At 38.8% G+C, this 14,786-nt stretch overlaps 1 protein-coding gene across 2 annotated transcripts in view; it reads right to left on the bottom strand.

Annotated features, from left to right (window-relative positions):
• BBS9 (Bardet-Biedl syndrome 9) overlaps positions 1 to 14,786 on the bottom strand; it is a 229,434-nt gene that overhangs the window by 166,024 nt on the left and 48,624 nt on the right. For both annotated transcript variants that reach the window (XM_081165109.1, XM_081165110.1), the window contains exons 15-18: positions 14,122 to 14,262; positions 13,418 to 13,513; positions 7,787 to 7,959; positions 6,770 to 6,922 (exon numbers count right to left, since the gene is read on the bottom strand). In XM_081165109.1, coding sequence (XP_081021235.1) covers positions 6,770 to 6,922; positions 7,787 to 7,959; positions 13,418 to 13,513; positions 14,122 to 14,262 — 563 coding nt within the window. The remainder of the gene's footprint in view (positions 1 to 6,769; positions 6,923 to 7,786; positions 7,960 to 13,417; positions 13,514 to 14,121; positions 14,263 to 14,786) is intronic.

Genomic DNA, 14,786 nt, shown 5'->3' on the forward strand with positions numbered 1-14,786 from the left:
CTACCAGCTGACTGGCACAGACTTCGAGCTCAATTCTTTTGCAAGGGTAGAACTCAGTACAGCAGCCGAACTTGAACTCAGCACCTATCAGATGAGGGTGGTGACTTCCAGCGCCACTTTCTGCTGTGATTGGCTTACCTTTCCCGCCCCGACCTGGCCACAGTGATCCATGCGACGGTCACCTCCAGGCTTGACTACTGTAATTCGCTCTGCGCGGGGCTGCCCTTGAAGCTGTCCCAGAAACTCCAGCGGGTGCAGAATGCACCAGCGAGGCTCCTCACGGGGTCTCTGCCATGGGAGCATATTCACCCAGTGCTTTTCCAGCTGCACTGGCTCCCGGTGGAGTACAGGGTCAGATTTAAGGTGCTGCTTTTGACCTTTAAAGCCCTTCACGGCCTAGGACCCTCGTACCTACGGGACCACCACTGCCGGTATGCCCCACGGAGAGCCTCAAGGTCCATAAATAGCAACACCCTAGTGGTCCCGGGCCCTAAGGAAGGTAGATTAGCTTCAACCAAAGCCAGGGCCTTTTCAACACTGGCTCCGGCCTGGTGGAACGCTCTGCCTCATGAGACCAGGACCCTGCAGGATCTGATTTCTTTCCGCAGGGCCTGTAAAGACAGAGTTGTTCCACCTGGCCTTTGGCCTGGAGCCAATTTGATTCCCTCCCCCTCTTTCTTTTTTCTTTTTCCTTTCTCCTCCTGTGATGAGGCTGCATTTTAATATTTAATGTTTCAATATTTTAATGTTGTCTTTTAATCTTGTTTTTAAGTTGTATTCATTCAACTTGTTTTTATTATTGCTTGTTAGCTGCCCTGAGCCCGGCCTTGGCTGGGGAGGGCGGGGTATAAATAATAATAATAATGATGATGATGATGATGATGATACAGTGGTGCCCCGCAAGACGAATGCCTCGCAAGACGGAAAACTCGCTAGACAAAAGAGTTTTCCGTTTTGGAGGTGCTTCGCAAAACGAATTTCCTATGGGCTTGCTTTGCAAGACAACAATGTCTTGCGAGTTCCTGCTGGTTTTTTCCCCTCCCCCCCCTTTTCTAAGCCGCTAAGCCGCTTATCAGCTGATCCGATAAGCCGATAAGCCGCTAAAAGCCGCTAAAAGCCACTAATAGCGCTAATCCGCTAAGACGAAGAGAATCACAGAACGGATTCTTTTCGTCTTGCGAGGCACCACTGTAATAATAATAATAATAATAATAATAATAATAATAATAATAATAATAATAATAATCTACAGAGAATTCAGCTGACAGGGAATTCAGTAGCACAGCCTATCCCAGCAGGTTGTGACAACAAGCATTCTTGCCAATGCACAATCAAGAGTGTGCTTTAAGGTTAGTTGTGGAGCAGGTGGGCATGGTTTGGAGGGGAAACAGCATTGCGGGCCAAACTGGGAGCAATGCCAGGCCCAATTAGGCAGGCAGGCTGGAGGTTCCACATGCCTGCCTTACATCTTTAGTCTAATGAACAAACATTTGCCCTTCAGGGTGCAAACATGATATGTAAGAGCAGTTTAACTGGTCACAATAAAATAATGAGTTAGCAAGAGTAATTACTGAAGTACAAATAAAACACTTGTCCAAGAAAGCTGTGTGAAAGCCGGTACATTCAATTTGAAGCAAAACTACTGGTATCTGAAGAAGTGTGCATGCACACGAAAACTTATACCCAGAACAAACTTCGTTGGTCTCTAAGGTGCTACTGGACAATTTTTTTATTATTTTATTTATTTCGACAGCAAAACTACTGAACTTGGTACATGAGAACATCACAAATATTTCATGCTTTAAACAGCATATATTTTCTTTAAAATGTGTCATATAAAATAGCCAACCATAGGTATTATTTTGTCCAAAACTATATTAAGAAATTTATAAATTAAGAGGTAGGATGTTCTAATCAATTTGTTACCCCCAATTTTTCCAACTACCATTTTCTTTACCACAGCTGTATTAGCACTAACCCCCTAAAATAGCTCTGCTATATTCCATAATAGGGCAATTAAATGATACATAACAGAGACATGCTGTCAAAATGTAGAAATTACTAGTTATGTGTAAGTAAATGGTAAGGAGCATACAATGGTGCCAACAGGAATAACTCTGAAGAATAAACTTTGTTCTCATTTGTTTTTTTCCCAAGTTTGTGTAGTTAAGTCACCATTTATACTCTCACATAACTCTACTTTTTGTTTGAAAGGTTTAAACTGGGAAATGACAGCAAAGGTTATTCCTCAGAGATAGCAGCAGCTAGAAGCTTGAGATGTGTCTGTGTTGATGTTAAAGAACATAAAACTAGAGAAACAAAAAAAAGTTTGATAAAGAAGTGTATTTAGGTTTGTTAAGTTATGTATACTCTGCTTTTCAAACAAGTTTTTAAGAAGGTTCACTTATTTTACTCCCAAAGAAAATTTGATCCTATGACGTTTATTTTCCCGCACAGAATACAATATTAAAGCCAAAGTTCAATTTTAAAAATTCAAACCTCTAATTACATGTACTTATTGTCAATATTAGTTTAACTGTATTTACACTACGTAGAATAGTTGCAAGTATGTTAAACGAGAACAGACACACATTGGTCATAATACAGAGAACTACAGACCCAACATTACTTTGGAATTGTGTTTCTTAAGGTTTCAGGCTTGCTGGAACTACTTTGATTTTTACTACATCACCGAAAAACAGGTGCCAAAAGGTAGCTGAGCTGAGAACAAGGTGTTCTGACCATATGCTCGGCCCAAGAATTTGTGTCAGAGGCAGTTTGCCATACAGTGAAGGAGGAAACTGCTGGTTGTGTGAAAAGTTTACAGCGCCCCCCTGCCCTGGCTTGGTGTCAGGAAACTAGTCTCATGTTTCTATGGGTCCTAAGCAATACATTGGGATGCGGGTGGCACTGTGGGTTAAACCACAGAGCCTAGGACTTGCCAATCAGAAGGTCGGCGGTTTGAATCCCCGCGATGGGGTGAGCTCCCGTTGCTCGGTCCCTGCTCCTGCCAACCTAGCAGTTTGAAAGCACATCAAAGTGCAAGAAGATAAACAGGTACCGCTCCGGCAGGAAGGTAAACGGCGTTTCCGTGTGCTGCTCTGGTTCGCCAGAAGCGGCTTAGTCATGCTGGTAACATGACCCAGAAGCTGTACGCCGGCTCCCTCAGCCAATAAAGCGAGATGAGCACCAGAGTTGGTCATGTTGGACCTAATGGTCAGGGGTCCCTTTACCTTTAAGCAGTACAATGGGAAATAATGATGGCTCTTATGAAAGAATAAAGCAACAGTACTTTTTGAAGGAGAACTAGATCTTAAGAAGGAGAACGCATTTTTTAAATGAAGCAATTGGAATTACTAATAACACAATCCTATAAAACAGCTACTCTAAAGTCAGTCTATTGAGTTTAATAGGATGTTTTCCCAAATAAATTTGGATAGGATTGCAGCATAAATGATTAACCTATTTCAGTTTTTAAAAGGCGTTTCACTTCCTGTGTGTCGAATGATTCCCAAAGGATTATTCTACAGGTTGGAGGGGGGGGGTGAATTTTGCTCATTTTTCCTCCTTGCAGACCCTAAGACCATCTTCCACACTGTTCTGGAGGGAGAACAGGGAGAAGGCGGCAGTTGGTGAAACCCCACCACACCCTTATTCCAGCAGAAGCTTCCACTGGATCTCAGTGGAGCCTTACCATTCACAGAAGGTTTTCAACCAAGGTTTTTGCCTGTTTTTTATGTATGTATCTCGTTGCTCAATAAAACATCCTCACTACAGTATCTGGTCTTCACAGACCAACACTTCCCCCCTCTCTTTCAAAAATGAGAAATACTTTTGCTATGGGTTTCATGGGGGGGGGGGGCGGGATGCAGGAGATTAATGTAAGAAAGTACAAATACAAATAAATGACACCATCTTCATGTCTGTGCCATATATCAAAACAGGATAATTATTTAAAGAAATGTATTCATTCCTTGTATATAGGCAAAAATATGCAAAGGAAATTATGTTCCACAGTTCTGATTTTTAAAGGGAAGAACTGCATTACAAACCTAGAGTTTTGGGGTGTCTAAAGGAACACAGGCTACATTAAGTGCTTTACAATGCCAATGGCATTTTTTTTTTTCAAGACAGCTGCATTGCCAATACAAGGCCCTTTTGTGAAAGTAAACCAATCAAGTTGGCACACTGTTCCAATTTCCTTTCTAGGACAAGCCTCTAAAGCTGATAAATATGATACAGCTCAGCTACATCCTTGGCTTCCTATAAAAGGAAACAGGATGATCTATCCTACTTACGGATGCAAATGCTATTGCTTGAATATATTTCTGAAATGGAACCAAGTGAAGTCATTTCTGCAAGCTAGAACTTCCAAGTGAATTATTATTTGAGAAAAGCCATTGCTCCAGTTATTAAGCAAGTTTGATAACTGAAGATATATGGATTTCTAAATACCTGAAGCACTTAAGACTGGAAGAAAGAAGTTGCAATTTGATTATGACTCCCTAAAGGTAATGAAAATTAAAAAAAAAACATTGTACTCAAGGCTGTATGGGGGGGCCTGGAACATTCCCAATATTAAGAACCTAGGCAACATGAAACTTTGCATTTCATTAAAAAACAACAACAACCAGTAGATGCATCTTATTAATTGAATGCCAATTTTACTCTTCATAAAAAGAAATGTCCTTAACATTGAAAGAAAACTCAACATAACCTAACATTTTTATGGAGTTGGACATCTGGAGAAAGCATACAATCACCTGAACTTTCTTACTTCCCTATTCCCATAGAAAGAGTTTGGATTTGGATTTGATATCCCGCCTTTCACTCCCCTTCAGGAGTCTCAAAGCGGCTAACAATCTCCTTTCCCTTCCTCCCCCACAACAAACACTCTGTGAGGTGAGTGGGGCTGAGAGACTTCAAAGAAGTGTGACTGGCCCAAGGTCACCCAGCAGCTGCATGTGGAGGAGCGGAGACGCGAACCCGGTTACCCAGATTACGTGACTACCGCTCTTAACCACACTGGAAATCCAAATACAGAATGAGGTACTGATTTAAGCTTATTGACAATTATTTTATCAAACTGCAAGATCACATTACAACAGTGTGCAATCTTCCTACCCTGCCCCCAGCTCAGCTGATTGGAGATTACAGATCAGATCAGCAGCAAGAAGGGAATTGCACTAAGTCCCACTGCTGAGCTGCACATGAAGGAAGAGATCACTCTCGTATTCCATGAACAGCTCAAAATGTTCCTGTGCTGTGAAAAAAAGGGAGCTCCTTTCATATACCAAAACATGGAAGTAAAGTGAGCTACCCATGGAAGAACAGAGTGACCTATTCGTCCCTGGGAAGCTCCCTGCAGTTCTGTGTTGCATGCTGAATGGAAGGAGCAATTAATGTTATCACGGGACTGGAGGAACTCTAATTCAAGGAAATACTATTTGGGGGGGATTTTATTTTAGAAAAATGGAACGAGGATGACATTGTAGAGGTCTATACAATTATGTATGGTGTGGAGTAAGGAGATACAGTGGTACCTCGGGTACATACGCTTCAGGTTACATACGCTTCAGGTTACACATTCATGTAACTTAGTTATTTATATTTGTTTTTAAAGTTTGGCTGATTTATGTTTTAATTGTGATGACTATTTGTATGTTTGTTTTTTAAAATTGTTTTGTAGATTTTAGCTGTGTTTTATTTACAATTTTATTTGTGCATTGCTTAGAAAGCTCCTGATTAAGCAGCTTATAAACCTTCTAATAAATAAATAACTTTTTTTAAACATGAGTTTGCAAATGGTGATAGCTACCAGTTTAGTTGACTTTAAAAGTGCAATAGACAAGTTCATAGAGAAGGAGTCTATCAATACTTATTGGCCATGATTTGTTATATGCATTCCAGGTTCATAGGCAGAATTCCAATGAGTAACAGTTGCTGGGGAGTAACAACAGAAAAAGGTCTAATGCTTTCATGCCCTGCTTCTGGATTTCCCAAAAGTTCCTAGCTGCCCTCCACCCAGTGGCGTAGCGTGGGGGGTGCAGGGGGGGCCGGCCGCACCGGGCGCAACATCTGGGGGTTAGGGTTAGGGGGCGCAAATCCACGGGTTAGGGGGCGCAAATCCACGGGTTAGGGGGCGCAAATCCACGGGTTAGGGGGCGCAAATTACTTGCATTGCCCCGGGTGCTGACAACCCACGCTACGCCACTGCCTCCACCGGAAATGAGATTAAACTATAGTCTGATATGGTAACACTCTTATGTTCTTTACTGAGGCAGAAACTCAAACTGTATTCCATCTTGCAACAGTATATCAGTTGATTTGCTTTCAATTACTTCAGCTATTGCCTTTGAAAGACCCAGGATGTAAATACATTTGCAAAAGGAGACTGTTCGTCTCAAGATTATTTTGTTGTGGATGTTACATCAGTTAAACCATTCCATCAGTTTACAGTATACCATAAATGTTTACATGAGCTCTGAACTATAAAATATTTTCACATAACTATTTCAGCTCGGAAAGAATGATGCACTGTCAAAGTTTGCGAGAGCTCAGAGTAGCAATTCAGTATCTGAAGATCAAATAAAAACCGCTGCAGATCATCTGGAAAGTTGCAGGGAATATTAGGTTAAACAAATTACTGTTCCATGGTCTCTCAGCTGGTAAATGTAACCAGGAAGGTATCGCTTATGTATTTTAAAACTATGTGTTTAGTGTGGGGGGAGACATTAAAGAGTCAGGCTCATAACCCAACTATACTGACCTGTCTGTAAGTTCCCTCTAACAAGGTGTCCAGATGTTGCAGAGGAGCTTGGGTTTTATCTTTAAACCGAGTCAGCAGTCGTCGTTCAATAGCTCTAAACTGTACGGCTCTTTCAGATAATAGTTGCTCATATTTAACAGCATTCAAGCGCAGCTACAATTAAGCAGGTTTTTGAAGGAAAAAGTTAAAAATATTCCAAAATGCAATAATATTTTCACATGACACATTTATAACAAACAGGTGGAGAACAACCGCATTTCTGGAATTCGTAGAGTGCTTTTTTATGGTAAGGTAGTCAGTCTGAAGATCGGTAATTTCACACTCATCATCAGATCAACTAACAGGCTAGAATAATGCCAGGTATTACCAAAATTGAAAATAATTGTTGACAGCGAAGGCAATCTGCTGTAATGCATGATAATCTTACCATGAGTTTTCATGACAGAGGTGAAATTATCTCGTCATCAGCAGGTTATGAATTATTTCAGTACACTGGATCTGCAGCACATATGCTCAATGATATTTTACTAGCTGCGGCAGAAATCAGGCACAGTATTTTAAAATGTTTAAAGCACTGTTTTAGGAATAGATTTTCATTTTTAGGGGAGGGCAATTTTTAATATATATCAAATGTCAATCCAATATCAAAACAACTCATATTCCTGTCTATAATGACTGTGCCAAGTGTGCCTAAGAGTTTTGAAGAATATGTTAATATACTATTGGTTTGGCAAAGATTATTAGAAATGAGATGCTGACTTTCACAGCCCAAGCAGCCCTGACATAATCTCCATTCCACTTTATAAAAACATATACAAAGCCATTAAGGGCTTGAAGATGGGTCACCATGAGCCTACACACCATGACTGCAGCCCCTATAAATGCACTGGTTTATAAAAATGCAGCCTGTGTAAAAAGCACTTCTTTAAGTTTAAACCATTGCAACAGCTCAAAGTAACAACGGAAAAAGTCCCCAGCCAAATTTCATTACAAAATCACAAATATTAATATGCATACCTCAAAATGATGATCGATTATTTCAAAATATTCTTGTAAGGGGATTGGGCCAGAAAAAGTACATGCAAAGTCTTTGCAGTTTTGTTTCCTAAAATGTTCTTCAAGACGCACAGAGAGTTCTTTCACAATTAGCCAAAGGTCTTCTAACTGCTCACTTTGAATTCTGTAGCGCTCTTGAAAATGAAAATGAAAAACAAAATAAAAATTAGTAGCTGATTCACTATCAGTTACTAAGTAGGGCCACTTTTTTAAAAAAAATGAATTTAGTTATACACAAGACAGAAAAAGACAAACAAGAATAAATATATATATATAAACTGAAGACTATAGGAGCAGAGCATAAAGGTGAGGTGCACATGTACATACAGCCATACTTGATAACAGTTCTACTTACGTTGTTGCTATTATTATTATTATTATTATTATTATTATTATTATTAGTTTAATGAATATAGTATTTCTGGATTCCACCTGTGTTCTGTGTTCATAACATTCATAACGTTGCATGTTTAATAGTTCCCCTTCCCCCATCTCTTCCACCAATAGCATCAATTTAAATACCGTATTTAAACACTTTTTCAGCAATATGGTGGGAATTCTGTGTCACAATTATCACAATTACAAACATGCTTTATGGAATTCACTGTTGTCAATTACACTGAGATGCCTGCTGCAATTCTGCCTTCCTTCCTTGCTCCAAATTCTGGGGACATTCTCCAGTAGCAAGCTAGAGAATGAAACCTCTTTTAATATTTCCTGCTTTCAGGAATCAGGTAAACAAGCATTGGGTTTTTTCACGAACCAGGGGTACTTCCCCATCAAATCCATTCCATCATTTTCGTTCAGGGGTGACTTCACACATACACACACATCTGTCAACAGAGGGCAATAGTTAATGTATGTGATGAAGTGAACACTAGCCTACAAAAGCCTATTGCAATAAGAATTCCTAATTTTAAGGTGCCACAAGATTCTCTGTGATATAGGCGCCAGGCAAAAACATTCCTCTCCTCCCAGTCCTTTGGCTAATTAAAAAAAGGGGGCCTTTTAAGCTAGGGGGTATTTGTTATTATGGAGTGCATTGTTGTATTTTTATACTGTAAACCGCTCTGTGATCTTCGGATGTAGGGTGGTATAGAAATTTAATTAATTTGTTTATTTATTATGTAACAAAACTTCTTTGGAAGTTGTTAGTTCACATGGATTTCAAGCTCTGATTTCCAACTTAAAATGGTTCTTGTTAATGCTAACCAATGGTTCATGGTTCAATAAATTTGAAGAGGCAGGAGGAAGGGCCATGTGTCCAAGGGTTTCTCCCAAACTCAATCATAGTTAAAAGATAGGAGACCTGTTTGCATTGACCCTAACGCGTCAATAGTTCAGAACAAGTAGCAAAATTTTACATCCAGGACATTTGAAATTAAAAACTGAACAATTCAGGGTATGCTCAGTTGATAGCTAGGATACAATATGGAAAATTCGCTTTAAAAATTCAGCCTGGAAAAATGCTACCATATTGGAAAATGGCAGCTCTCTTTTTCCATTTAGCTAAAAGGACCCATACCTCTGAAACAAGCATGATTTATCTGAAATGGATTGAGCATTCTCACATGCAGAATCATAAGATGATCTCAAAGAAGATTTCTGGGTAGGATTTTAAAACCTAACATTTATTAGGTCTTTCCATATCTCAGCTATCAAAATAATACGCCCTGCAATTTTCTATGAACAGGTAAAATTCTAATCTCATTTGACTACAAGGAATCTTAATAGAGAAAGGACTCTGAAGTGCATATCCATCTTAAAGAGCAAAACATCATAGCTACCAAGGAGTGGGATTCTGCATCTTATATCAAGCAAATTAAAAGTTTTGTGGTTGATGCTTCACGTATATCATCCCTTAATAAAAATGGGCCAATTAAATGGCCAGGTATACAGCAATAGTACTGTAGTTTCAAGCTAATTCTGAAAATGCTATGTTTATAGTAATCTTTTCAAAATATGTAAGAGAACAGTTGTGAGGAAAAATAAGAGGAAGGGTGGAAATGAGGAGGGGATATTTTTTAAAAAAACTTAAAATGTTCTACTTTTTAGAAGTTTGGCCAAGTTTTTTATTTTTAAAAAAGATGAGGCATATAACTTTACTTATTAAGCAATTCATAAGATTAGCAATCCAAGATTGTATAACATTTCTACTGGCACAGTTCCCAGAAAATGCATTTCATAGATGGGACAATGACAAATTATATTTACAGTATACAAGGAAAATAGGCAGGTTTCATATAAAAGCATGTCCTTTTAAAAGCCGAAAACCATTTGTTAATGATAACATACCATCTTATTTTCATTATGCTAGAAATATATCTAGGAATAATGACCAGACATTTTGAACAAAACTTCCCTCATCTAAAATTAGTCCCTGAGTCAAATTTAGGCAAAAAAAAGAGGTCATCAGCGGTTTTAAAATTGTATTGACCAGCAGGAAAATACAGCAGACAACTCCACTGAAGTGTAATGGTAGGATAAAACTAATGGCTTATTTGATCTATTACAAAGAGAAAGAAAACTCTGAAAAAATCTATAGCATAGAAATGAAATAGAGTTCTTTAGTTGTACAATTCTGCTGAAAACAGCAAAAGAGTAACTGTTACTTACATGCCTACATTCTAAGATTATGAAAACAGGTATGTTTGAGGAAAGCAGCTTTCCCCTCAAAATATTAAATATTAAATTTTATACAGAAGGACAGATGCACACTAGCTGTTCAAGCATTCTAAGTCATGTTTGCGTAAGCCCAAACCATGCTTAATACTGAGCGCAGCTAATTGTTTTTAAGAACCTATGGGATATTATGAATGCCACAAGCACCCATAAATCACCCTTCTCAGCAATGAAATACTTATTGAAAGTTGGATGAAGGGGCATATTTTTCAAGAATTTTAGTAAACAGTTATTTGTGTCAAGAAACCAAAAAGTTGTCAGCTCCTGGGATCTCTGACACGGTTAAGCAACTTGTGAGCGTAGGAATCAAACTCTCACCCAAAAGCCGCATAAAAGCCCTAATGGGCATGGGATATAATTATTTCTGAGACAGTTGTAATTTATAACTGAGTTTTATCCATCTGCTCGTGGAAATTTACATTCAATATGGGACTTGCTTTCTGGTTTGGGAGTTGGACTAGATCAACCTCAAGGTACCTTCCAATTCTACAATACTATGAACTTAGTGTCAAATGTAAATTATTCTCCCAACAGTAATCTTTACAGAATCCCAGCTGGTAAAAGAGTAAAGTAGAAGCATGGGTACACGGGTAAGATTAAAGGTTTTATGGTGCAGCAGTTTCTAGACACTATTGCATCAAACACTAGGGTATGCTTCAAGCATCTGTACTGTGGGAAAGCTTATACTGAGATAGCAAGCATCAAGCCAGGTCTATAAATAAACAAACCCAAATGGAAAAGAAAATTATTAGTGGGAGAAAAGATGGGAAGATAAAGCTCCCTGTTCAAGCTAAAAGGTTACAATACACTTCAGCTAGCCAATGCCTCTGGTGGAATACTTAAAGCTTCTTTTCCTTTCATTAGTAAATGAACACTTATTCCCATCAGCTGAGATCTTGTTTGCAAATGTATATCATTTAAGCTACCAATTCTGTAAAACAAGAATCCAAATAAGCAATTCTAATTTTAGCTTACACGTAAAACTATTTACAAAAAAAAAATTACAAGTCTTCTCAGATCTTTGTTATGGAATGTTCCAGTTACTTCAACTGTTTAAATTTTTTTACTGTCAAACAAATATTAAAAATTATCATACAACACTCAAAGAATGTTCACACAACCAAACACAAACAAAAATGAAGCCTGCAAAAAGTAAACTAATTGATACCATGAGAGTCACTGAATAACTACTTGTCCAGATGTTTCCCATCACAGGATTTATGGTGAAAGATATTAAGGTCTTTTACAGCTTAAGAATTCTTGACATCCGTGTGAATAGAGGAAAGCTCATGCCACCAAACTTAGATAATTCTTCACAGCATTCTAGAATCTAAACAACGAGCTGAAAGGCCCGAGGCTCAGGACTACTGGATTGGTTCCACTGGTGCGCCCACACAGTCCTGACACCATCCCAGTAAGTAGCAAAGAGGCCACTGTCAGGACGGCAGCAACATGGCACCATCCCACGGCGCCAGCTGCTCCTGAGGACTCAATCTGCACACTTTAAACTGGTTTACATAGACCACAGATTTAAAACAAACTTCAAACCTTAGTTTCAATTACTAGTTAACAGTACACCACAATGATTTTAAATGTATTGTCTTTCAAAAGCATATTTTTCATATTTTGAAACAGACAATCAAGTAAGGTTTCTGGTTCTTGTTTTATTATGGATGTTCTACAGTTTTATTACCAGTAAGGTAAAGGTAAAGGGACCCCTGACCATTAGGTCCAGTCATGACCAACTCTGGGGTTGCAGCGCTCATCTCGTTTTCTTGGCCGAGGGAGCCGGCGTACAGCTTCCGGGTCATGTGACCAGCATGACTAAGCCACTTCTGGCGAACCAGAGCAGCGCATGGAAACGCCGTTTACCTTCCTCCCAGAGCAGTACCTATTTATCTACTTGCACTTTTATGTGCTTTCGAACTGCTAGGTTGGCAGGAGCAGGGACCAAGCAACGGGAGCTCACCCTGTCGCGGTACCGGTAATGACTTGTTAATTTGTATGTTTTGTTTTAGTTTTGCTTTTTTATTTTCTGTCGACTGCTTTGAGGCCCACCAAATGGGGGGTAAGTGGCATATAAATTCAACAACAACAAAGAAGGCAGGAATGAGAGAAGGGAAAGAGAAGGAGGAACCAAATAGTTGGAATTCAGTCATGAAACAGTGGCCAAATCCCATTGATTAATAATAATGCTTCTTCAGGATTGTTGAATTATGGCTTCTTTTTTTAAAAAGCTGTAACCAACTTCTCAATGACACAATTACAAGCTTGTGGACCCAGCCTGATATTGCTTCCCTACTAGATTTAACAAGCCATGAAGGACAAAAGCCTAACATACAAGCCTAGCACACAAGCTGAACCAAGCTTCTTGCCAACATCCTCAGAAGTCAATAACTGAAAAGCTGAACAGGATTTAGTGAACAGGGACCATCTGTGGCAGAAAGAAGTCCTGAATCAGAATCAGAAGCAAAAGAGGAGGGAGGCCAAGAGGCAGAGATGAGTCAGGCTGGTGAAGAAGACAGGATGTCTCTCCCTAATGCTGCGACAAGCTCCCCTCCTCCTGGTCCTCCAGAACTGAAAGATGTATGAAGAGGGAGGAGCAAAGACAAGTATGCCTGTGGTACCCAATTGCTTGAGGAAGACCAGGGGGAATGGGGAGACCTATGCAACTGTGGGAAGCTGGGGACCTTTAGATTCCACAACTGCCTCATAGGGACAAGAGTTGCAATGCTCATTAGGCCTGGCACTTGTGAGCAGACCTTTTATCTTCTAACAAAGAGTTAACTTCGCTTATTCCATGTGATTTACTGTTGACACCCACCCCTCTCACACTGTGGACAAAAATATTGCACAAACTCTATCATGTGAAGATCTCATCCATTAACTTCAGTTCAACAAGATACTTACGCGATGTTTTTGAAGCAAGTAATGTGACTCGGGAGCCACCTAATAACTGAAATCCTAAAGCATTTAGCTGCTCTTCATCAGCCTGATCAGCAAAGTCTGAAATAAAATGAAATGAAATGTATAATTTACACAATTTGTCCATGCCGTTAACACTGCACCCATAAATCGACTTAGATTTCAAGTTTACAATAGACTTCATATTGCAAATAATTTTGGGTGAGAATGTGCCAATGCATTGTTTCTTATACATTATGTCACTGGACCACAAAGTCCCTTTATCTATCAGATACAAACATTCATGCTGGTTTTACAACTATCCGTTGTTATATAAATTGCATCTAACCCAGACCATAAACTCTATACAATGGATTGGATTCCCATGTGTGGATTCCCATCATATCCACAGCAAACCAAATTGACCAGCATTTAGTTATTTAAATGGTGCATATATTACAAGCAAAATATATCAATATAATTCATTTGGGTACTGTGTGATAAGAATTTCACATAAAAACCTTCCATGTGGTAAAACAATAATAAAGCTAGCAAAACTTAAGTGGGTTTTGATAAAATTCTAAATGTACAAACTACATTGAGAAACCAATGTTTCTTTCATTTAAGCTTTTAGATAATAAATGGCTCATTACTCAAGCATTCTAGGTAAATCAATCATGTCAGAGGTGCATCCTCAACTGAAGTTCTACCTGGGAAAAGGGTAACAAGGCTGACTGGAGGCTTGTTGGTATCAATAGTTAACTTCTGGCTTGCTGTCTTTGAAGGATGAGCTGGAGAGCAAACTAACCGCAATGGTAATCGAAATTTGCACTGGGAAACTCTTGGTGCACCTGAAACAAATCATGTGTGTCTTGTAATTGTTAAGTCTAAATATACTGAGATTAGGTACAAGGCTTTGTTTAGGGCAACTACTGAAAATAAAAGATCTGCAGGATCATACATATCATATAAACATATCATATAAATGAAAATCTGCAACAAGAAAAAAAATGCAAGAACAAAAACCCCAAATATTAAAACAACCTGTGTCTTTAAAAAGGAAGCAAGATTGCAAGAGATATTTTCTTAAATATTAATCTTCTGACCTCAAAATACACAGCAATTTCCTGGCATTATGCTAAGCATCTGAATAACTTTGAACAGGAGTTCAGTAATTTTTCTCAAATAACTCTTATTTTGGTTTGTTAACTTTCACCAGCAGTCAGATATAAAAACAAAATCATTCATGCAGATTGTAAAATATCAATAAAAAGTAAAATATGTAATGATCAATAACCAGTTAATCATTTTAATTGGAATTTCATTAGTTGTATAACTGTACCAGAACTATGTAAAAATACAAGCACACACACAC

This window comes from Podarcis bocagei, assembly GCF_964188305.1.
Source record: "Podarcis bocagei genome assembly, chromosome: 12".
Taxonomy (NCBI): Eukaryota; Metazoa; Chordata; class Lepidosauria; order Squamata; family Lacertidae; genus Podarcis; species Podarcis bocagei.